This window comes from Coenobita brevimanus, chromosome 18, assembly GCF_032717465.1.
Source record: "Coenobita brevimanus isolate Jiangsu-jjx chromosome 18, ASM3271746v2, whole genome shotgun sequence".
NCBI classification, from domain to species: domain Eukaryota; kingdom Metazoa; phylum Arthropoda; class Malacostraca; order Decapoda; family Coenobitidae; genus Coenobita; species Coenobita brevimanus.
Window position 1 is genome coordinate 7,939,456 of NC_136971.1, and position 26,947 is coordinate 7,966,402.

General features: G+C 41.8%; 1 protein-coding gene across 2 annotated transcripts in view; it reads left to right on the forward strand.

Annotated features, from left to right (window-relative positions):
- Window positions 1-26,947, forward strand: part of Nipped-B (Nipped-B cohesin loading factor) — a 224,105-nt gene that overhangs the window by 158,339 nt on the left and 38,819 nt on the right. For both annotated transcript variants that reach the window (XM_080266118.1, XM_080266119.1), the window contains exons 26-30: window positions 158-565; window positions 3,403-3,549; window positions 10,260-10,480; window positions 10,793-10,976; window positions 12,075-12,200. In XM_080266118.1, coding sequence (XP_080122244.1) covers window positions 158-565; window positions 3,403-3,549; window positions 10,260-10,480; window positions 10,793-10,976; window positions 12,075-12,200 — 1,086 coding nt within the window. The remainder of the gene's footprint in view (window positions 1-157; window positions 566-3,402; window positions 3,550-10,259; window positions 10,481-10,792; window positions 10,977-12,074; window positions 12,201-26,947) is intronic.

The following is a 26,947-nucleotide window of genomic DNA, read 5'->3' on the forward strand; positions in this document are numbered from 1 at the left end:
CTCATCATCATCATCATCATCATCATCATCATCATCATCATCATCATCATCATCATCATCATCAATCTACTTAGGAGAAGTATCTGCAGCATATCCAGTGAATTAGATCACACAGTCATCCATATGATCGTGCTGATACTAACTTTTTTTATTGTAGGTACTGGAGTGTGTTGTGGCTGGGTGTGTGGTTGTACGACACTCAGCTTTGCGAGTCATCCAGTTGGTATTGGCTCAGGGTCTGGTTCATCCTGTGCAAATTGTGCCATACTTAGTGTGCATGTCCACAGACACAGAGGATGCTATATCCCATTCAGCAGACAAACAGCTGCAAGATATAGAAAAGAAATATCCAGGTTTTATTGGCATGAAGGCCATGCAAGGGTTCCGGCTGTCCTATCGTCTGCACTCGCTCATCCAGACAGTACCCCCCACAAGAGGATTCCGTTGCAAGCAAGGAGAGCAACCAGGTGCTCTCAATGGCTTCCTGTACTCCATCATGCGCTCCACAAAGCAGCATCGTCGTGCTGTGGCATTCTCGTTACTTAAGCAGTTTGAAGAGCAAGCGGTTAGTGCAGTTGGTGTTATTTCTGATTGGTTTATTTTTTGAAAGTGCTGTATATCCTCATCCCAAGTATAGTTTCTTCCTGTAATGTATATGTCTCTACTGTATGTTCTTGAAGAACAGGAGAAATAATGCTATGTACTTATTCCTTGTGTGTTGTAAAAGGCCATTAACTCTTTTACTAGCGACTTCTTCATTTTGAATACCATTTCCATCAGATGATTTTGTGTGATTGTGATGCTAAAATTGAAGAGAGTGTACTGAGATGGTATGGTCATGTGGAGAGAATGGATAACAATAACGTGGTGAAGAAGGTATATCTGAGCGAATTCGAAGGAGGGAGGAGGCGAGGTAGGCCAAGGAGAAGGAGGAGAGATATGGTGGATGAATGTGTGAGAGAGGTTCGGAAGTCGGTGAGGCTAGGGAACTGACAGATCTAGCTGGCTGGATGAATTTTGTGAGGAGAAGTGCATGATCAGGGATTTTTGGCACCCCTTTTTAACGTGGCAGTGTCTGGATTGACTCTGTTGGATATGATTATGTGAAGCTACAGAACGTTGTGAGTGTTTTTGGCGTATCCGATAGAGCCAGGGTTCCGGGGGCTTGAATGATGGGTGAATGGAAGCATGGCCCATTGGATTGGGCAATTTTGGGCTGTCTGGACATTGCTACTCCTCACCCTGCCCTTGGGTGGGAAAGGAGGTCCGGATGATGATGATGATGATGTGATGCTAAAGGAGCTGATCAGTTATTTGTAGTATTTAGTCTTACCTATTATTGAAGAGTTGATCAAATGAATCTGGAAGTTTGTTAAGTAAGCTATATCGAGTACTGGAGGAGTTATTAAAGGTATATTTAACTCGTCCAGTTTGAATTACTGTAATTATTTTGAGGTAGCAAGAATCTGCTAAAAGAACAATACCTAATTCAAAGGTTAAAGGGGCTGGAGTACAGAGTTTGATATTCCTGCCCTTGGTGTATTGATACAAAGTGTAGGACATCCCTCTTGGCCAACATTTGTTTTATTAGCAGCATTCATAACACCTGTCTGCTACTTTACAGGACATCTGATAATTGTGCCTCTCTTCAACTCTTTCCCTGTGGTGCTATGTGTTTCACTTTATTCTTGCTTTATCCACAATTTGAAGAGACACTGAACAGGAAGCATTGGGCTGTCTTCAGTAGCTCTTTCACTACTTGTTTGGTCTCCTGAACTATAAAATCTTCTGGCGATTGGAAGAGTATAATGAAATTGACATCCTTGTTGAAGGGCTTAATGCCAAACCATGTGGCCTTTCCCACTCTCTCTTTCAAATTTTATCAAGCACTTGTTCCTATGAAGAGAGAAACCTGTATTTTACACAGGAAAAATCATCTGAGTAATTACCAATATGCCGGGAATTGAACCCGGGACTCTCAGGTGAGAGCCAGGCAGCATACCACTACACCACGACCAGGTAAAAGTTAACTCACTTTGTCACAATCTTGTAACCAATGTCCCTCTGACCCCACTGTGGGCCTGAAGAGGGTGAGTTAACTCCCTGGCACTTGGGCAAGTAGATGCTTTTAATCTATCCCAAGCACTTCCGGCAAGTCAGAATGAAGCATCTACTTGCCCGAGTGCCATATATATACACGCACACAGTAAACCCTTGATATAATGAACCCTGGTATTGTGAATTTCGGATATAGCAAACAGTCAAGTCGCGATCGAACTTCCCCTGGATTTTGCGAATGAGGGTCGCCAAATGCGGGGGAAGTTCATGAATCAGCCTACGGTGACAACAGCATCTATTCCTGACACAGTAAGTGTACTTCAACAGCATCCCTTCCTGGCACAGTAAGTGTACTGTAACAGTACTACATTATACTGTATTCTTATTATTGGTATTGTATTTATATGTACAACTTCATACGGTATTGTATTTACATGTACAACTTCATAAACCACTGAATTCTCCATGTAAAACATCATAGAGTAAATTTAGGTTGTGGTTGTGCACTTAGGACTGAACGACTCCCTGGATATAGTGACTTAGGTTTGGTAATCCCTCGTATAATACCGATATAGCGACCCACCCCTCCCCCTAATTAGTTTGTTGTATTAAGTGTTTAATATATATATATATATATATATATATATCCATCATCCAATCCTACGTTTCCTCCTGAGGAGCGTAGGAGCCCGGGGCAGTGCAAGTTGGTCCTGACATAAGATGAGAGTGACCAGCCTCACTCATCAGTGGGTGGCGTTATGTGAGCAATAAACCCCAACCATCCCTTGGATATAAACCTTCACCGGCTCAATCCGATTGGAGTGCTGTAATTACCCACTAAACCACCAGGTGCCAAAACTTGGTTATATGGTTACCACCTAGCATAGTAAATGGTTTCCTGGTGTACAGGAAACCATTTGGCTTGTCACTCAGTGTACAGTAGAGTCACCCACAGGAAGAAGGAAGAGGAAAGAATGAAGGAAAGAAAGGCAGAAGAGGGAGTGTAAAGTCACCTGTTGGTAGAAGGATGAGGAAAGAATGAAGGAAAGAAAGACAGAAGATGGATGGAAAGAAGGATGGAGGAGAAGCAAGGGCAGGCATCCAAGAGCAGCACTACATCGAGTGAGTGGACGGTGAGCGCCCCCATATACCACAAAAAATATATATACAGTGTATATATATATATACACACATACATACATATACACACAAATAAGTACAAATTTGCTTATGTGAAAGGTTATGTGTATGTTGGGGGTTTGTAATCCAGGAATATAAATTAGATGAAGGGTAGGTGAATAATATAGTACTTTGCTAATACTGGTTCTTGTTTTTGTTTAACAGAGGTCGACTCTTAATGAACTGCTATTCATCGCAGACAACCTGGCATATTTCCCATACCAAGTGCTGGATGAGCCTCTCTTCATCATTCATCATATTGATATTATGATCTCAGTCACTGGTTCCAATCTTCTGCAGGCCTTCAAGGAGGTATGTTATTTGCATCCCTTATCAAGCCCTTCCTTGCCGTTTTTTACTTTGATGTCTGGGTCAGTGCCACGAGTTGGAGTAGGTTCGTTATCTGTCTTTAAATATTCTGGACTGTTGTATTGTAGACTAATCTTAGGCCGTACACCTTGTAGAAAGTTATATGGGATTGCTTTTGATGTTTCTTTACCCTGTAGACTGCTTTAATACAGTTATTGCAGAGTGAGTATATTGCACTGGAAAGTTATCCTGGTTTACCTTTATTTTACGTGTTGTTATACAGTGTTGTTTTGTATCATATATAAAGGCTCCAAGTTCCATACATGCATCTGCCTTGGTTACTTAATGGCAGCTTTCCATGCTGCTTGATCTCTGGCAGCCTCCCTATTCAGTTCCTTATCCTTGAGGTCACCGTCTATGAACTCGTCACAGGTCTTTTTCGGTCTGCCTCACGCAACTCTACCCCTGATGTTCACACTTGTCACCTCCTGCACCCAGTTTTCAACCTGCATTCATGTTTTCACGTTTAGTGCAACATGTGAAGGGTCTTTGTAACTTTTTTAATGAACTGACTGACTTGGAGACAAAAAAATTCTGCCCATAGGTTATGTAAAGACTTTATGTGTTGACATATTAAATTAGGTAAGATAATTATGTGACTTCATTTCTGCTGAATTGTGTATCATACAAATTATACTGGTTGCCTAACTTGTTTGTTACTCAGGAGTACCGGTACTGCGTTCGTGTTTTATCAGAGAAGTTGTACACAATCATTCCATGCTGATGATTTCAGCATATATATTTTCCTTTATTGTTGTTGACAAATGATAGTTTCAAAACTCAAAAATAGTTTCACACTGCTTTATATGTAAATATATACAGTATATGTCCATCCATCCATCATCTAATCCTATGTTGCCTCATGAGGAGCATAGGTGCCTGGGGCTAGGCAAGCCATAATTACTCACTAAACCACCAGCATCAAAATTTGGTTATATATTTACCACCCAGTGTAGTAAATGGTTTCCTGGTGCACAGGAAACCATTTGGCTTGTCACTCAGTGTAAAGTCATCCACAGGCAGATGGAAGAGGAAAAAATAAAGGAAAGAAAGACAGAAGAGGGAGTGTAAAGTCACCCATAGGCAGAAGGAAGAGGAAAGAATGAAGGAAAGAAAAACAGAAGAGGATGGAAGGAAAGAAGGATGGAGGAAAGGAAAGGGCAGACACCCGAGAGCAGCACTACATCGAGTGAGTGGATGGTATATATATATATATATATATATATATATATATATATATATATATATATATATATATATATATATATATATATATATATATATATATATATATATATATATATATATATAATATATATATATATATATATATATATATATATTTATATATATATATATAAATATATATATACAGTATATATATAAAATGCCTAAATTTAGTCAACGCGAAAATGATAGACTACGCAGGAGGAGGAAGCTGTCCTTTTTTTTTTTTATGAGACTCCCTGTAAAACAAATAACTCAAAGTCATTGGCCACCCCTTACGGGATTGTGGCGTCTGGCAATAGATAGATAGATAGACTATGAGACGACTGTAGGCATAACGTGGCCAGAGGCCCCAGATTATGGTTCAAACAGTCATAATGCAGTGGGAACAGACACATCACGGCCAGTGATAGTCATAAGTGGGTTGCATCAGCCTGTGATGTATGGCTGTCTGCGGGGTTTCGTCGTGGTCCACCGAGCATTCCTGCCCTCACTTGAGCCTACCCTCTCCCCATGCTCTGATTGCTCATGTTCTCTTTGTGATCTTTGCTTTTTCTTTTCTTCTTCTTTTTCTTCATCTTCCTTCTTCCTCCTTCATCTTTTTCCTCCTTCTTCTTCTTCTTCTTTTCTTCTTCTTCTTTTCTTCTCCTCCTCCTCCTCCTCCTCCTCCTCCACCACCACCACCACCACCACCAAACCTCATTCCACCTCTCCTTAGCAAGCCCACAACCTCTTCCATTCAAGATGAGGAATCCTCCAATGTTTGTAAGTAATGAAGTCTTTATTGGGTAGGTAAATGTCCTGGGGGGGGGGATGAAAATTGTCCCAAAAGGGGAACTTGGGACTGGCTTGGGTAACATGAAACCCTTTAACATGTAAACATATGGCCCTGTAACGCAGAATTCTCATAAAACAGGAACATCCGTGGACAGTATTCCTGCGTTATTTGAGACCTCGCTGTATATGTATGTGTATATATATATATATATATACACACACACACACACACATATATAGATGGATAGATAGATAGATATAATGAGTGTGCCGAAAGTAGTTCTAGGCAAAATGTGCATGATAATGGGTGGTGATTTTTCACGTGTTTGTTTGGTGTGAAGTGTTTACCTGGTTGGTACTGGAACTTTCAAGGTTAGGCTTAGTGGCAGTCCTTAGTTGTTAAAAGTATTGGGAGCAAAAGCTCATGGTTTGATTGGGTTTAGGATGCACTGATGTATCCAGTCAGCGAAATCATGTGTAAACAAAATGCCTCTGGTGTCTTAACCCCTAAGCGCCAGGTGACAATTATATCCAACGCGAAATTGTTGGATTGGGGGCACCAGGGGATGGCTATAACTGAAAGTGTTTTCGCGCACAGTTTGAAGTGGCCGCCACTTGATCTCGTCACCATAGGGTGGGGATAGCCTTCCATCATCTGAGGCAAGCATACATCAGTCATCTCTGTGACTCTGCCAGGTGTAGGACAGTGTTTTCTTACATCTCTCGTTCTATTCTGATCCACCCCTGCCAAGTCTCTTTCCATGAATACTAGAAAAGTGCTCAGTGATAGTGTCATATAGCATGCCTTGAATGGAACAGTTTCTAGTTTTTCTAGTAGTGGAGTAAGTTACCACGTTGAGAGCAGAACCATAGTTGGTGCTTCAGGCAGACGCACGAACATGTCCTGCTCTCACCTCCCATTCATGGCAATATTTAGTTCTCTTCCTCATGCCATTACTCATTAATGCAAGGACCCAGGTCTCACTACCATACAGCATTACACTCCTAACACATGCTGCATACAAAGATGTGCTGAGGGGTCTTTGTATGCAGCATGTGTTAGGAGTGTAATGCTGTATGGTAGTGAGACCTGGGCAGTGAAGGAGGAGGATATTCGCCAGCTCAGACGTACAGAAATGACAGTGATTAGGTGGATGTGTAATGCGTCTCTGCATCCAAGGTCTGGGGGGGGCTGGGTTCACGATGGAAGAGTTGAGAGGTAGGATGGGACTGGAGTGTATTGGTGTTGTGATGAGGAGAGGTAGATTGAGATGGTTTGGGCATGTGGAGAGGATGGGGGATGATAATTGGGTGACGAAGGTGAGAAGTGTTAATATTGGGGGTGGGGTTACGAGGGGTAGACCGAGAAAGACATGGGACGAGGTCATTAAGTGTGACCTCAGAGCTAAGGGACTGAACAGGGAGGCTGCAATGGATTGTGCAGCATGGAGAGCCGCCATTAAGTGACCAAGGCCGACGCATGCAAGCATGTTGGAGCCTTTAAAAACGAAACGAAACAAAACGAAACCTACAGACCTGGAGATTCTTTCATTCGCAAGAGGAAGAGTTGTTGAGTGAATGGTCATTAATATGTTTTCCTAAGTGCTGTACTTTCCGAAGTATTAAGGTTTGAAAACAAGGAACTTTCAGTGGTTTCCAAAAAATTGCTTGTAGTGAGGTGACGACTATGTTAAGTATGGCCTGGTGTGTGAGGGTTAAAGCAGAACCATGTGTTATAACCCATCTTTATATATAGTTTTAATGAAAATTGTGGGGCTCCCAGAACCTAACCCCCTATTTTACATGTAAATATATGTCATGTTTTAGCACGAGTTTGATTCAGCACAAGGTTCTGCATAGCCTGTCTTTGTGTTGTATGAAGGCTGTACTGCATTCGTAATCATACAATTCCGTTATCATGTGCCATGTTCTGTACCAGTTTTGCGTGATAACCAACTCATTGCTTTTTTTTTGAAGTGGAAATACATGAATTTACAAATCTTTCAACACTTGTATTCACTAGCAGGCAATCAGCCTACTTTTGTTTACAATCTACTGAAGTGCTTGGTGTGGTGCAATCACTCCATGTGTGTTCATATCTAACCCATCAAATGCTTAGAGTACTGTCTATTAATGATGTATGTATGTATGACAGTGCACACATTTGTTTTATTGAAATTTTAATTGTTAGTTAGGCCATTGAGTGGTTTTGTTTCTGACTGTTGATGGCCTTGACTCTCATATTTCATTGTTATTTTCATCATTCCCGCAAACAGGGCTGTGGGTACCAGCTCTTTACCTGTAGGTGTACGGCAAACCCTGACCTTTGTGGAGTCGTGAAGGGTGATTTTTGAAACTAAATTTTTTGGGAAAAAGTGCACATTATATGGTGGAAAATATGGTTACTTGTATTAAGCCAAAGTAAATCAAATATGACAATCCACCCAGGAACCAAACATCCACACTAATCCCTGTGCCTTGCTGTGGCAAGATGCTGTCAGCTACATGGAAACATTGGTTCACTGCAGAGGATGCCATGCAGGACTTGCTTTCCTGTGGTTGATGGGTCTGCCAGAGCAGACAGACTGAGGTAGCACAGTGGCAACTACAACCAGATGATACAAAATCACCATACAAATTTGGTTACAACACTTATATTTAGTACAGGTATCATAATTTTTGTTATATTCTGTGGCGTATGTATAATGCACTTTTTTTTTTTCCCCCTATGACCTTCACTAAATGAAAGTCAGTCCTTTATGTTGTAAAAACATTTATTCACCGCACTTAAGTTTTCCATATTTTCTATATAATTTATTTTTATTTCTGTATACAAATGTATACTATATTCACTCCCCTACACACCCGTGAAGTATCAGACTGGGACGATGTGGATGGAGGTGAAACTGGTGGCCTGTGGGTGGTGGTGAGATTGGTGATATGTGGGTGCTGCAAAAGTGCCACACAAGGGCTGGGAGGCTGTAATGTGTTTTAAGTTGCACGTGACTCCTGGCTATCTGACCCTTGTTCTCAGAGCCTGACGCCTCAGAAGAGTGTGAGGCATCAGAAAGGTACGGGAAGCTCCCAGGCACTGGAGGTCTTCAGGGTCACTGAAGTGGTGGCAAGGAGCTATGAGAGGAGGCACAGGAGGATGGCTGGGGCACATCGCTCTGCATGGTAGTCTCCGTTTTCAGGCTTCATTGCCCCATTTGACAGTGATGATACTGTCTCTTCCAGTTCCCTGCCAGTTGCATCTTCATCCATCCCCTTCTTTGCGTGAGTGGAAGGCTTGATGGGGATGGAGGCAGGATGATCTGTGTAGTTGCTGGTGGCAGCAAGTGAAATGGATTATGCAGAATAAAAAATTATCATTTTTATCCCTTCCGTTTCCAGAGGAAGACTGTTGTTGGCACTTAACCACCTGCTACATACTTGCATCATGCACTGGGCACCATAGAAAATGGGAATGACTTCAAATGTTGGTTGGAAATGCAAAACATTTATGTTGTCTATTGTATTGCTGGTGGGAATGCATAACATTTATTGTGTCTACCGGATTTCCCAACTGAAAAACAAGACCCAGAACCAAGAAAAGTGGCATAACTGGTAGAATATGTTCATCTTGTGTTGAGCTTAGTAGTACAGAGACAGCTGTATTTCCTTAATTCCCATTGTTGGCAGCTGCTCATCCTTGATGTCAGAAATGTAAATTAAAAACAGTCTTGTACTGTGCAGTGATTAGAGAATTGGCACCAAAATCTATCTATCTATTGCCAGACGCCTCAATCCCGTTTGGGGTGGCCACAAACAAATCGCCTCCAAGTCGCCCTGTCCCCCGCCATTTCACTACCCTGCTCCCAACTCACACCCCCCTCTCTCATATACCTCTCCACCCCTTCCCTCCATCTCATCCTCGGCCTCCCCCTCCCTCTTCCCCCCTCCACCTCACTCACATACACTCTCTTCGTCAGTCTTTCACCCTCCATCCTCTCCACATGGCCAAACCACCTCAGTGTGTTCCTCATAACGCTCCCTATCACATCCACATCAACACCACAACGTTCCTTTATATCCTCATTCGTCAGCCTATCTCTCCATGTGACTCCACAGGCTCCTCTTAAATAACTCATTTCCACTGCTCTCACTCTTGACTTGTGTCCTTCCAACAACGTCCAAGCTTCACTTCCGTACGTTAGAGTTGGTATCACAATACTGTCATGTAGTAACTTTTTCACTTCCATGCTCACTTCCCTGTTTCTTATCACTGCTTTCAAAGAACCAGCAACCTTTCTTCCCTGCTGTACCCTTTCAAGCACGTCTCCCTCCAAACCTCCATCCTTACTCATCACACTACCCAAGTACTTAAACGTACTCACATTTTCCAATTCCTCACCATCCAACCTCGCTGTACATTCACTGACTTCACCTCTCTCAAAGACCATCACTTTACTCTTCCCTACATTCACCTTCAAATTCCAAATGATTGTAAATAATGATTGTAAATAATAGTGAGGCCCATTTCACTAGGTATGTTGTTGATAGTTCTTCCATTATGTGTTAAGAGCTTGCCTTACCCATCCCTAGTTGGAAAAATGGAATGGTCATGATGGTGATGATGATGATGATGATGAGGCCCTTATTCCCTTCAGGGTCTACTGCCTCCACCTAATGCAGAGGTAAAGATTAATCCGGAGACAGGGCAGCCTGAATACGTTGATGACTTGGAGGATGAGGAGGATGTGGAGGTGTACCTGGCTCGCTTCCCACCTACCTATGACCACCTCCAAGAATGTATGAATGCTTCACAAGGCTGCCTTCTCCTCCTTATGCTCAAGGACTACCTCAAGGAGATCTATGGCATCACTGATGGGTATTTATTTACATTTTCAACAAATATCATAGATTAGAACAGTTAGTCCTCACTTGGAATACTTTATGTACACGGGGAGAAAATTGTATTTATTAAGGGACAACTTTAAGCAAAACACACACACACACACACACACACACACACACACACACACACACACACACACACAGAGCTTTTATTTTGAATCCAGAAGTGAGGAACAGGTGTTATTTTATCTGGGACAATAATGCAGCAAGGTTTGCTTGATGGATAAAAATAATTTTACGTAAAGCATTACAGTGTTGATGATTTGCGGTTTCCACTTCCTTATAGGAAAATTACCCAGTATTCTCCGTCGGACACTTCAAAGCAGTATGAAAAGAGTGCCAGCCGGAAAAGTACAGCAAAGTTCAACCCAAAGTCCATCCTGCACCGGTTGAAGGAGGAGCCAGAACATACCCTTGAGGGGAGTGATGACCTCAGACCAAAGATTGACCTCATCAACCAGTACCTCAATGTGAGTTCATTGACATTAACACATTAACACATTCAGCATGGTGATTCCCCTCCCCCCCATTGGTCAGACATTTTACTTGGTTTTAGGGGACCTAGTGTTTAAAATTTGATTGAAGGATGTATCAAACCCCTCTAACAAAAAAAAAATCTTTTAGCTGAATACTATTTTCAGGATGTAGTGAGAACATAAGAATCTCAGCATATTCAAGTGCTTGATGGTATGTTGTTTAATTTCTTCCACTGGTACTAGTTTGTGTCAGTTGTTGTTCATCAACTCCAGTGTCTGACCAAGCAGACCCATCAACTCCAAACAAGCTACTGCCTCAGGAGGGCAGTCCCATCAGTGAACTGATGTTCCTGTGTGACTGACAGCACCACACCACAGTGAAGTGTGGGCAATACTGTGGAGCATTAGTTCCTGGATGGATGCTACATTTGCATCTCTTCACACAATTAACAGGGGCACCATTGTGGGCTCCACCACCCAGTAACGTAGTTATATGGTTGTCACCCAGCATTGTAAACGGTTTCCTATGTTGCAGGAAAGCATTTGGGTTGTCACTCCGTGTAGAACCCCATGAAGTGAAAAGAAGAGTAATAAAAAAACGTAATGAAAAGGGGTGGGAAGGAGAGGGAGAAGTAGGAAGGGAGGAGGTCAGACACATATTGACTGAGAAAGGGGGAAAAAAAACATAGACAGCATTGCATCCAGTGAGTGGATGGTAATTGTCACTCTCTATCACCAGTCTGTATCAGAAGAGTGTTTTTAATTTGTAATGCTACATATTAGACTTACTATTAAAGAAAGATAAAAATGAGTTAATTGAACTTGACTGCCTTTGGAAATGAATTTTGTAACTTTTTGTCTTCATTGGAATTGATGAGTTCTGGAAGAATTATACCTACCTACAATATTGATGTTTAATGTGAAGATACAACAGTTTTGTCTGACTTTGACCTTCCAAGTCTTTGATACTCCATAATAATCACAGTGTCAGTATGTGGGCATTATTCTTTCATTTGAACAGTTCATGGCATTGTAAAATCAAGACACTGTTGAATTATGTAGAAATCTGAATTGTTTTCATTCTGATGACAGTTCAAGGCTCTCATGCTGAAGATTGATCCTGATGATGATGACGACTCTGACTTGGACATGCCCAAGAAATCATTCCAGAATGATGCAGCTACCCCAATGAACACAAGGTCCCTTAGGGGCAATCAGGTGGGCCACCTGTGTATTACATGCTGGTACTTCCCTCTTGGTTTTCACATCAGCAAAAACCTGAATTGTGTCCATTACACACACACACACACACACACACACACACACACACACACACACACACACACACACACACACACACACACACACACACACACACACACACACACACACACACACACACACACACACACACACACACACACACACACACACACACACACACACACACACACACACACACACACACACACACACACACACACACACACACACACACACACACACACACACACACACACACACACACACACACACACACACACACACACACACACACACACACACACACACACACACACACACACACACACACACACACACACACACACACACACACACACACACACACACACACACACACACACACACACACACACACACACACACACACACACACACACACACACACACACACACACACACACACACACACACACACACACACACACACACACACACACACACACACACACACACACACACACACACACACACACACACACACACACACACACACACACACACACACACACACACACACACACACACACACACACACACACACACACACACACACACACACACACACACACACACACACACACATTACAAAATTGCTTTGGACCTTTGACTGGTATGCAAGTGTTGTTATAACCCACAGTACACATCCATCATAATGATCCTGATCTTTTTCCCACCTGAGAATGGAGTGAGGTAAGATCTGGAAACAAGGAGAAGTGGGAGAACTGCCTACAGCATGCCCAGTGAAATGGGATATACAGTCCTGTATACATAATTCAAGCTTCCTAGATTACTCATATATATATAACCACTGCTTAAACATTAACCTGTCTTATGAACCTCTTCATTGTGATGATTCCCTGTGTGTGTGTGTGTGTGTGTGTGTGTGTGTGAATATTCACCTGTTTGTATCTTATTGGATTTGGTTACTATACTTGTATTGCTGTGTCTCCAGCATTGCAACTGTTGAACTTTTCCCTGAAAATATGGACATTCCTTAGCACTTATCACCTTCATCTCATTGGTTCCATTTAGGTCTGTTTGGAAGACTATTTTCTTTCATCACCCAAACACCCTGGCAGCGTAAGTTTATAAGCATGTTCTCGTCTTCTTCCACTGTCCCCAACGACATAATTATCAGTAGTAACCTTGTTAGTGCCATGCATACACTTACATAACATTATCATGTCTTCTTTTTCTCTTCATTCTTGCAATATAGGCAATTTAAGGCTTTGTAACCTCTCCTCATCCTGCAGTTCTCTCAGGTTTGGTATCATCTTAGTGGCCTCTTTGCGTGTGCACACACACACACACACACACACTATATATATATATATATATATATATATATATATTAAGGTAGGGATACCACATATCATCATCATCATCATCCAGACCTTCTTTCCCACCATAGGGCAAGGTGAGGAGTAACAACATAGACAGCCTGAGTTTGCCCAGTTCAATGGGCCACACTTCCATTTACTGATCATTCAAACCTGTGGAATCCTGGCTCCATCAGATAGGCCAAAGAAACTTCCACCATGTTCTGTAGCTTCACATATACCTATCTGGTGGATACCACACGACTGCAGCATATTCTGATCAGATTTTACCATTGTCATTGTCAGTTTACATGACATATCTTCACTCATGTGATTAAATGTTATCATTATCATCCAGACCTCCTGTCTCACCCAAGGGCAGGGTGAGGAGTAGAATGTCCAGACAGCCCAAGTTTGCCCAGTCCAATGGGCCGTGCTTCCATTCACTCATCATTCAAACCCCCGGAATCCTGTCCCTGTCTGACATGCCAAAAACATTCACCACATTCTGTAGCTTCATGTAAATGTATCTTATAGAGTTAGTCCGGATTCTGTCACGTTAAAAGGGGTGCCAAATCCCTGATCATGCACTTCTCACAACATTGATCTAGCCAGCTTGATCTTTTGTCAGTTCCTCAGCATCACCGACGTCCATACCTCTCTTCTTCACACACTCATCCACCTATCCCTCCACTTTCTCCTAGGCCTACCTCACCTCCTCCCTCCTTCAGATTCGTTCATATACTGTATACCTTTTTCACCACTCCGTTGTTATCCATTCTCTCCACGTAACCATACCATCTCAGTACACTCTCATCAATTTTGGTGTCCACAGACTTCTTCACTCCGCATCTTTCACGAATCATATTATTTCGTATCCCATCTATTCTCTGTACTCTGTTTACATTCCTCAGCTGTCCCATCTCCATTGCTCTCACTCTTGACTTTTCATGCCACACCATAGTCTCATATCCATATGTTAAAGTTGGCACTAACACTTCTTCATGTAAGCCTCACACAGCTGCAACACTCAAGCCTTTCTTATCAAGACTTCATAGCACCAGCTACTTTCGTTCCTTGTGTCACTCTACTTTCCATTTCTTTGGCACATTTTCCTCTTTTCTATCACTGTACCCAGGTATTTGAACTCTCTCACCAACTCTAACCAATTCAGGTCTCTCTCCATTCATTGTAGCATCACACAGGGAGTCACTTTCTCACTTTAACCATCACTTTACTCTTTTCTGCATTTACTCTCAGGGCACGATGCTCACAGACATCAGCAAAACATTGCACTAGTCTACCAAGTTCTTTTCCAGTATTCGCAAGAAACACTGCATCATCAGCATACAACAAATTTGAGATTTTCCAGCCACCACCATTCATTATCAGTGCAATCCCTCTCTCCATTTGTCATCACCTCATCCACATATATGTTGAACAACCATGGGTACATTACACAACCTTGTCACACACCCACATCGATCATGAACCATTGACTTAGATGCCCATTTAACCTTACACATGCCCCTCTACTATCATAAAAACTCCTGACGGCACCTAACAGTTTACCATCTACACCGTACATGCGTAGAACTCTCCACAATCCTTCTCTATCTACTTTGTTGTATGCTTTTTCCAGATCCATAAATGTCATAAACACCTTATAGTCCTTCTCACAAGCCTTCTCCATTATCTGCCTTACTGCAAATATTTGGTCGACACATCCTCTGCCGCTCCTAAAGCCACCCTGTTCATCACTCACTAGGACTTCTGATCTCTCTCTTACTTTGTCTTTAATACTTCATCCATATACCTTCCCTACAACACTCAATAAATTTATACCACGATAATTCTTGCATTCTCTTCGCTCATCTTTATTTATGTACAGGGGTACAATCACAGCATTTTTCCACTCTGCTGGCACAGTTTCACTCATTGATGCCTTCTTACATGTCCCCAACAAACACTTCATTCCGCTCTCACCGCTACACTTAATCATCTCTGCATACACCTCATCAACATCAGCTGCTTATTCCATTTTTCAGCTGCTTCACAGCATTCTTCACCTGTGCGAGTCACATTTTCTGGCTCTGCATTCATTCTCTGTACACCTCCAAAGCCAATCATGTTTACAGCGGCCATGCTCTCCCTCTCTATATCCACTCATCAGGCTTTCAAAATATTCTTTCCCTCTGGTCCTTACCTTATCCCTATGGTTTAATGATCTACCATTTTCACATTTCTTTTCATTTTCACTTCTACATTTCCATGCCTCTTTCCAGGAGTACTTCCTAATTTCAGAGTAAATTGCATTCAGTTTTCTTCCTAGATATCATATACCTCCTCCTTTTTCCTTTTCACTAGTCTCTTTATATGCATCTTGCTCGTAATATATGCAGGTCTTATTTCAGTTGAACCCATCCTGTAACCACTCTAGCCACTTTTTTCTCTTTTCCCTCACTGCTTTCTTAACTTCTTCATCCCACCATGCCGTACCTTTCTGCTTTTCTGTTATTCATGCCACACCACACACCACTTTAGCATTCGTACTAAGCAATCCCTGTGTGTATTCCACAAGCTGTCTAGATCCATTTTACTCCAGTTCACCGATTCCAACTCCCCCCCTGCTTTGGTCCTGTATTCATCTGCCATTTCTTTGATCCTCAGCTTCTTGACTTTTAGTCTTTCTCCCTGGCAGCACGTCTCTCTCCTGGTCCACCTCACTCCTCACTGCTTGATCTTGCACACCATAAGCATATGGTTCTTTTGTTAAAAGATTGTATGTTCTGCTGGTTTTCTTATTTATATGATTCTCTGGTGATAATCCATTCTGTATCATTATACTCAAATTGTTCTCATGTGTTGTCTTGGCAGTGTATTCCATCCCCATTTTATAGTCCCAATTTGGTTTTCTTTTGGTTATTCACATCTCACTCACATGGCACTTCATGCTTACTCATATGGCACTAGTGTTGAATTCAATCTTCCATTCCTGGCTCCATCTGTTTAGTTGATTCAGATCCTCTTGCAGATCCCTACAGCCTGTCCCGTCTATAATAACCTTCTGTCCCACCTATATATTAAAATGTATCATGTGATACTTTTTTCAACGGCCTTCTTGAAGTCCAAATAAATACAATATACCCACCAATCTCTCTCCTGCTGCTTATTAATAACTCTTATCATAAAAACTCAGTAAGTTTGTAAGTTTGTGACACTTGAAGTCCTTTATCTAAAGCTAAATTGCTTCAAGGTATTTACCTTATTTTCTTTAGGTATGCCACCTGTCTCTTCCTGGTGAATTTTTCACACAATTTACACATGATGCTAGTGAATGACGTTAGTTTATAATTTAATGGCTCTTCTCTCACTGCTATTTACTTCTACTGCATTTTCTCTTCGAGTCTATAATAGGACTCGCCTAAATATGCAGCTGTGGTGTGTCCCGCACCTGTGTACAGTGTTGCCACGTTTTCTATACTGTTATCTCTCTCTCTCTCTTTCTCTCTCTCCTGGCGGGAGATGTGAGCCACCCTGAGTACTTTTGATTTTTTTATAAGTTATTTATAATTGTGCTTTCATTTGTTAATTTGGTTATGTTATATTTAGTGATATTTATCATGTTTTGTATACGGCAACAGATGACCTGTTATTGCAGTACCATGATTGATTTTCATTCATTCATTCTCTTTCCCCTTCCCCCCTCGTGAGTGATGTTTTTTTTTTTTCTTCAGTATTGGCATATGTCTACTATTTTGTCCTACATATTAGCTTATGATTATAAATGTGATTTTTCCTCGCCTTTAAAATTACGGTAAAAGCCAGTAAATGTAAGCATTTTTCCCTACCAACACCTGTACAAGCTATGCTTGGGTCTATGGAGGTACTTACTTTACCTTAGGCCAGACTGGGTGTGTCAGTGTTGCCACTCACAAGAATTATATGAATTATTTCTTTTACTTTGGATATTGGCATATTTCTTCTTTTTTCAGGCTCATTATCTTATATCTATAACTGTGATATTATTACCCACCCTAAAACTACGCTAAAAACCATTAAAAGTGACTACAATTTCTTTTAGCAACACTGTACAATATGTATGCCATGTTTCTGTGTTACTCTATAAATATTTTATGCATAATAAGATTACTGTTGATTCATCCATCTAAATACACAAATGTAAGTTTTATTCCTCTGAATTTATCGTATTTGTGATGCCTTGTACATAAATAGCTTCTGTTTCACATCGCAAGTTGGGGAAACGTGGCACCATTGTACACAGGTGCGGGCCACACCAAAGCCGCAAATTTAGGCGAGTCCTACTATAGGCAGATCTCCCTCTTTTAAAGAATACTTTATTATGTGCATTTGTGTAACTAATTCATCAGCATGTTCTCTGATTACCCAACCAGATATATTGTCTTGCCCCATGGCTTTTCTTGCATCTACATTTTTTATTAGCTCCAGCTCCTCCTCAGTTTCAGATACTATTAGATTTATCTTATTTATCCTGTTCCAATTTCAGTCTCTGGAAATCCTCTTACCTTACAAATCTGTCTGTAATTTTTCATTCATAGACGTACCTTTCATTTGTTCATAGACTGATTTGCCAACATTAAGTCTTACAGCCCCACCACTGTGTTCTCGTATTTGGTTGCTTATGCTCTACTGTTCCTCGCATAATCATTTCTTAATCTCTCATACCTCTCCCTTACCTGTTGACTTCTACTTTTACCTCTGCCAACAATGTTTGGCAGAGGTTATATGATAATCCGTGTCTGTCTGTATGTCAGTGCATCAAATATCTAAAAAAGTTAGAGAAGTTGAATTTCAATGATATTTTAAGAAGAGGTAGTCCATTGGCCAAGGAAGAGTTTATTAGATTTTGAGGTGGATCAGGAGCCAATTTTGTTTGTTTAATTTTTATTCATTTTTTGTCCACAGGAAATTAAAAGATTAATTGATGGATTTCAATTATATTTTGTGGATATGTGGGTTGTAGGTTAAGGAAGAGTTGGTTAAATTTTGATAGTGATCTGATTTGTCTGGTTTAGACATTTGCAGAGGTACGCACTCACAGAGTGCTTTCTGCTGGTTCTTGCTATGTTCCATGCTTTATTTCTTTGCTCCATTGCTATTCTTCTTATTGAGTCATTCCTTTATCTTTTAATGTTTAGTTCCATATTGGAATGAATTTATTAACATTCGTCCATCCATCATCCAGTCTTACTGTATGTTACCCCATGAGGAGCGCAGGAGCCCTGGGCTAGGCAAGTTGGTTCTGACATTTAAGATGAGAGTGACCAGCCTTACTCATTCCTGAGTGGCACCATATGAACAACAAACCCCAGCCACCCCTCGAATATAAACCCACACAGGTTCAATCCAGCTGGAGTACCTTAATTACACATTGAACCACCAGGCTTCATCCATCCATCCATCCATTCATCATCCAATCCTACATTGCCCCATGAGGAGCGTAGGAGCCCGGGGCTAGGCAGTTGGTCCTGACATTTAAGATGAGAATGACCAGCCTCACTCACCCCTGCGTGGCATTACATGAGCAGTCAACCCCAACCACCCCTTGGATATAAACCTTCACCGGCTCAATCCTATTGGAGCGCAATAATTACCCACTAAACCACCAGGCTCCAAAATTTGGTTGTATGGTTATCATCCACTGTAGTAAATGGTTTCCTGGTGCACAGGAAACCGTTTGGCCTGTCACTCAGTGTAGAGTCACCCACAGGCTGAAGGAAGTGGAAAGAATAAAGGAAAGAATGACAGAAGAGAGAGTGTAAAGTCACCTTAGGCAGAAGAAAGAGGAAAGAATGAAGGAAAGAAAGACAGAAGAACATGGAAGGAAGAGAGGAGCTTCTTTATACATACAGTATATGTATAGCTTTAAAATGAGAGTTGCAGCTTTTATTTTGCATGTTTGTAGCTTCATTAAATGCTTCCTCTTATATTCCTTTAAATAATTTCTCATTGCCCTGAAATCAGCTTTTCTGTAATAATACTTGTCGTCCTTATGCATTTTCCTTTTCCCGTTCTCAGTTCATGACCTCAAGCTCAGTTACTAAGTGATCACACTTTCTTGAAGGACAACACTACTTTATATTTTGGACATAATTTCTATCATTTGTAAACATGAGACATAACCTAGATGGTTCATCATCGCCTCTCATTCATGTGTTTTTCATGTTCTGAACCAGTAAGATATCTGTTACCAGTTTATATAAGTTATAGCCCCATGTGTTTACTTCCCAATTTACATCTTTGCAATTAAAGTATCCAGTGAGGACTAGTCCATTTCTTCTTTGTGCAAGTTTTTCTAGGTACATGAACATGTCTCTAGCCATATCTTCATACTCTTCATAATTCCATATTCTTGTTTAGAGTGGCATATAAGCCACTTGTATATATGTACCTCTTTCTCTGCTTATCATTTTGAATTTCGGCTTCTGTCCATCTGAATTACTCTACTGAACTTTTATGGTACAGTACAGTTCCTCCTCCTCCTCCTCCAGTATACCAATCTACTAATGTCTCCACCCCCCAACCCCCACCCCCCAAAAAAATCATCTTCACATTTGTAATTCATCAGGGGGGCGGTCAGGATCACTTGATGGTCATGATCGTCAGCTTTTACCCTCCCGGAAGGGAGCTGAGAGCTCATATAGTCCGATCTAAGGGCAAGGTTGTGACCCTCACACACGCATACACCCATCCCCTTGCTCAAGGGGGACAGTAACCATCCACTTCGTCAGTGAAACTTTTCGCAACCTGAGCGAGGCGCGAACTCCCGTCCACCAGTTGGCAAGCGGGAACGTTACCACTGCACCAGCGAGCGGTATTTGTGTGTGTGTGTGTGTGTGTGTGTCCAACTCTGGGCATAGGCTTTACAGCCTGCTCTCGAGGCCCATTAATCCTCCTACATGCCATACATTTCTACGTGCCACCACTTTGGCACTAACAACCACCGTCCATATTGAATACATGCTAGGGTTGTCTCATTCACGACTGGTGTATTGGTATTAGCGGTGGTATTTTTACGACATGTCGGCGGGTCTTCTGGTAGATCAGTAAAATCTGATTTTATGAAATTCAAATCCTTGAACTGTTCCTTGCCCCAGCGGGGATTTGAACCTGGGTCCCGGAGGACTGCAGGCCACCTCTCCACTGGTTGAGCCACCACCTCCCCCTCATCTGCCATCAGATTTCTTATTTTCTCTGTTTCCTCTTGGTTTAAGGTCCTTCTTACAACTATCCCATTGAATCTTCTACTTACTTTCAACATCCATGTGGATATTAACCCTTTAACCGCGGGTATTGTTTTGGTCTGACTGTCCTCTCCCGCGGGGGTTTCAGCCAAATGTAAACAAACCTTTAAACCTTAATAACTCTGCACAGAATAAAGCTAGAGAAAAAAATAAGGTACCATTAGAAAGTACTAACCTTCAGCTTTCCATTGATGTAGGTTTCGTGACTTTGTTGACTTTCACAGGACGGGCAGTGCCGTTAGAAGTGAGGGGTGTAAAATCACTATTTTTCGCTCACACACCATTACCTTCGCTCATACACCATTACCAAATGCCAACCTCATTCTGATAATCATAGAGGGGATTTCAGCCAAATGTAAACAAACCTTTAAACCTTAATAACTCTGCACAGAATAAAGCTAGAGAAAAAAATAAGGTACCATTAGAAAGTACTAACCTTCAGCTTTCCATTGATGTAGGTTTCTTGACTTTGTTGACTTTCACAGAACGGGCAGTGCCGTTAGAAGTGAGGGGTGTAAAATCACTATTTTTTGCTCACACACCATTACCTTCGCTCATACACCATTACCAAATACCAACCTCATTCTGATAATAATACTATAAACATATATGAACACTGCACATACGATAAACACCCACTCTGTGTTCACTGAGACAGGTAAAAGGCACTGTAATTACCCGCACTTCACTGCCACATCAGCGGTGTTGTAATCACTATTTTTCGCTCACACACCATTACCAAATGCCAACCTCATTCTGATAATAATACTATAAACATATATGAACACTGCACACGATAAATGCCCACTCTGTGTTCACTGAGGCAGGTAAAAGGCACTGTAATTGCCCGCACTTCACTGCCATATCAGCGGTGTTGTAATCACTATTTTTCGCTCACACACCATTACCAAATGCCAACCTCATTCTGATAATAATACTATAAACATATATGAACACTGCACATACGATAAACACCCACTCTGTGTTCACTAAGGCAGGTAAAAGGCACTGTAATTGCCTGCACTTCACTATCACATCAGCAGTGTTGTCACTTACACAGCTGGACAGATACTGATGCTTGTTTGGTCCGGGGTGGGATGGGGGGCCCAGGGGGTGGGAGGTGGGGCCCCAGGGGGGGGAAGAGGGAGGTGGGGGTCGGCTGGAGTGAAAGAACGTAATAGCTACTCTCCCTTGAAACAATTGGCGCACGGAAAAAACGCGAGGTATTCAAAATATTCACAAACATTCGAGAATGACACCCGCGGTTTGGTCCAGTTTTTGCAACGTCATTCTGGAATGACACCCGCGGTTAAAGGGTTAATACCTCATCAGGAACCCTGGTAGATTTAAACTGTATCTTAAATGGCCTCTTCTCACCCTTGTAATTCTGTCCACATCTCCATACTCCCTTGATCTCTTTCCATTATTCCAGTATTGTTTCTGGATAAAGGGGGCACCCACCATCCACTCACTTGATGTAGTGCTGCTCTCGGGTGACTGTCCATTCCTGTCTTGCTTCCTTCGTTCCTTCCTTCCTCTTCTGTCTTTCTTTCCTTCTTTATTTCCTCTTCCTTCTGTCTATGAATGACTCTACGCTGAGTGACAAGGCAAATGGTTTCCTGTACACCAGGAAACCATTTACTACAATGGGTAGTAACCATAAAACCAAGCAATGATGTCTGGTGGTTTAGTGGGTAATTAAGGTGTTCCAGCTGGGTTGAGCCTGTGTAGGTTTCTATCCAAGGAGTGGTTGGGGTTTATTGCTCATGTAGTGCCACTCAGAGATGAGTGAGGCTGGTTACTCTCATCTTAAGTGTCAGGACCAACTTGCCTAGCACCTGGCTCCTGCGCTCCTCGATGATGAATCTTTTCCTTTCAATTTTATTTCAAAAGGATGGGGGTACCCATCATCCACTCACTTAATGTAGGGATGCCTTATGGTCTCTACTGTACACTGAGTGACAAGCCAAGTGGTTTCCTGTACCCAGGAAACCATTTACTATGCTGGGTGGTAACCATATAACTGGGGTTTTTGGCTGGGTTAAGTGTCCCCCAGATTCCTCCATCTAAAATCACCCAGTCATGGCGAATGTTTTGGAGAGCCTCAGAGGGCAACCCAGGGCCCCAACCAAGGGGGCAGATATGCGTGGCCATGTGGAATGTGAGAGGTGTGAATGAGGAGAGAAAGAGGGTGGAAGTGGTTAATGTTTGTAACCCGTACAATCCCGCTGTCGGCATTGTGCCGACAGTACAAAACATCTCTATCAATCCCAGCAACGTGATGGTGCCGACAGCATAATTCGAGCGCTGTAGTACATCTCAAACTGCTTTAATCTAGCTTATTTTTTGCTAAGGAGTAGCTTAATGTATTGGCAATGCTGTGTCCAAGCAGTTGTAGTACTGAGTTTGGTTCTGCATGGGTGGGTAACATTTGTTTGCCACTGTCCGCCAGAGCGTTAGGATGTCGCGAAAATCACGCCATTTTTCCGCCTAGTTGGGCTGGAGGAGGCTGTTGAAATTGTCACATGGACCTTTCTGTCCCTTCATTTAGTGATTCTTCAGAAGAGAAAGATCTGGATGACTATTCTGGGGAGGAATATGAGCCAGTGAAGGACACTGAGGAAGGGGATTCCCCCCCCCCCCCCCCGGTTCTCTCTCATCCCTCCGAGCTGGGTGGGAAAACATTGCTCACGACTTGGGAAACTGGGCTAAAAACACGACGGACGGCCATCTTGGTCTTATTTCTCCTATAAGGAGTACTTTTTTTTTTTTTTTGCTTTTCCTTGATTTATGTCCTTTTGGACTTTTATGCAATACAAATTTTTTCCATTTTTGGTCTGGGAGTGGGTGGATATAAAATTGCAATAATGCCTTGGATGGTACAGTTTGAGTGCAAGATGTGCCTTGAAGGCTCTGTGTGAAACAAAGATGAAAGGATGTGAAGTGGAGGAGTGGGAGGGTGTATAATGTGTGAGGTTGTGCATGAATGGGCGAGAAAGATGCAAGGAAGGAGTGGCTGTGTTGATCAATGAAGTGTGGTAGAGTGGATTGAGAGATTACAAATGTGTCAACTCTAGATGTATGTATGTCAAGTTTAAGTTTGAGAAGGTGTAAGTGGCTGTGATTGTAGCATATGCACTGTGTGGTGACAGGAATGAGAAAGAGAAAAACAGGTTTTGGGATGAGCTGGATGAAGCAGCGGGAGAAATGCCCAGGAGTTATAAAGTGATCGTAATGGGCGATATGAATGGAAGAGTAGGCTCTGGTCCTGAGGATAACATAATGGGTTGTAATGGAGTACTGAGAGAAAATGATAATGGGAAGCAACTGAAGGATATTTGTCAGGAAAGGACGTTGTGCATTTGTAACTTGTATTTCGGACACAAAGATGCACATAAATATACATGGTATTAAGGCAACGGGGATCGTATTGAAAGGAGCCTGATTGATTACGTGCTCTTAGAGAGGTTGATTCTGGGAAAGGTTGCTGATATGAGGGCCATGAGAGGACAGTGTGGAGGTCTCAGTTGGTAGAGATGTAGCCTACAGTCTTACCAGACCCAGGTTCAAATCCCCACTGGGGCAGGGAACAGTTTAAGGATTTGAATTTCATAAAATCAGGCTTTACTGATCTACCAGAAGACTCGCCGACATGTTGTAAAAATACCCCCTTAAATACCAATACACAAGTCCTGTATGAGACAGCCCTAGCATGTATTCAATATGGACAGTGGGTGTTAGTGCCAAAGTGGTGACATGTAGAGGTGTATGGCATGTAGGAGGACTACTAGGTCTTGAGAGCAGGCTGTGAAGCCTATGCCCAGAGTCAGACACATAAAAACATTATATATATATATATATATATATATATAATATAATATAAAACACTCCCTCTTCTGTCTTTCTTTCCTTCATTCTTTCCTCTTCCTTTTGCCTGTGGGTGACTCTACACTGAGTGACATGCCAAATGGTTTCTTGTACACCAGGAAGCCATTTACTATGCTGGGTGGTAACCATATAACCAAATTTTGGTGCCTGGTGGTTTAGTGGGTAATCATTGCGCTCCAATTGGATTGAGCCGGTGAAGGTTTATATCCAAGGGATGGTTGGGGTTGAGTGCTCATGTAATGCCACTCAAGGATGAGTGAGGCAGGTCACTCTCATCTTAAATGTCAGGACCAACTGCCTAGCCCTGGGCCCATACACTCCTGATGGGGCAATGTAGGATTGGATGATGGATGGATGGATATATCTAGGCTATACAGTATACAGTATATATATATATATATATATATATATATATATATATATATATATATATATATATATATATATATATATATATACACCCTCCACAAAAAACCTTGATACCATCACCCCTCTGGGACCTGTGAAAAATACATATATATATATATGATTGTGGTATGCAAGATCAAGCTGAGAGGAGTGAGGTGGACAAAGAGAGACAGGAATAGTCAGGGAGAAAGACTGAGGGTCGAGAAGCTGAGGATCAAAGAAGTGGCAGATGAATACTGGATCAAAGTTGGGGAGGAGTTAGAATCAGTGACTTGGAATGAAATGGATCTGGACAGCCTGTGGAATGCATATAGGGATTGCTTAGCGAAAGCGGTGTGTGGTGTGGGAGGGGTAACTACAAAGAAGAAAGGTATGGCATAGTGGGATGAAGAGGTTAAGAGGGCAGTGGAGGAATAGAGAAAGAAGTGGCTAGAGTAGTTACAGGACAGGGGTTCAGTTGAAATAAGAACTGCATATATTGAGAGCAAGAACCATGTAAAGAGACTAGTGAAGAGGAAAAAGGAGGAAAATGATGACCTAGGAAGAAAAATGAATGCAAATTACTCTGAAAATAGGAAGCTAGTCCAGAAAGAGGTGCAGAAATATAAGAGTGACAGTGGAAAGAAATGTGAAGGATGTAAGTGGAACCTATGAGGATGAAGTAAGGACCAGATGGAAAGAATATTTTGATAGCCTAATGAATGGGAATAGAAAGAGCAGAGCCACTGTGAAAATTATTGGTTTTGGGGGTGTGCAGAGAAGGAATGCAGTGCCAGGAAATGTGACATGCACAGGTGAAGAATGCTGTGAAATGGCTGAAAAATGGTAAAGCAGCTGGAGTTGAGGTGTATGCAGAGATAATTAAGTGTAATGGAGAGAGTGAAATGAAGTGCTTGTTAGAGATATGTAAGAAAGTATGGATGAGTGAAACTGTGCCAGCAGTGGAAAAAGGCTGTGATTGTACCTCTGTACCAAAATAAAGGTGATTGAAGTGAGTGCAAGAATTATCATGGGATAAGTTTATTAAGTGTGGTAGGGAAGGTATATGGAAAAATTCTTACAGAGAAAGCAAGAGAGGTATTAGAAGTCCTAGTGAGTTATGAACAGGGTGGCTTTAGGAGTAGCAGAGATTGTGTTGATCAGATATTTGCAGTGAAGCAGATAGTAGAGAAGGCATGTGAGAGGGACTGTAAGGTATTGTGGCATTCATGGATCTAGAAAAAGCATACAAGAAAGTAGGCAGAGAAGGATTGTGGAAGGTTTCGCATGTGCAGTGTAGATGTAAGCTGCTAGGTGCTGTCAAGAGTTTTTATGATGGTAATGAAGCATGAGAAACTAAATGAATGGTTCATGATCGGTGTGAGCGTGTGAAAAGATTGTTTGATGTCCCCATGGTTGTTCAATATATATGTGGATGGGGTGATGAGAGAAGTAAAAACATGAGTAATGGAGAGAGGTTGGCATGGGTAATGAATAGTTATAGATGGAATATCTCAAATTTGTTGTATGCTGATGATGCAGTACTACGTACAAATACAGGACAAGAACTTGGTAGACTAGTGCAAAGTTTTGCTGATGTCTGTGAGCATTGTGCTTCGAAAGCAAATGTATAAAAGAGTAAAGTGATGGTTATTGAGAGGGAAGGTGACTCCCAGTGTGATGTGAAAGTGAATGGAGAGTGACTGGAATTCGCGAGAGAATTCAAATACCTGCGTACGGTGATAGAAAACAGAGGAAAATATGCAAAAGAAATGGAAAG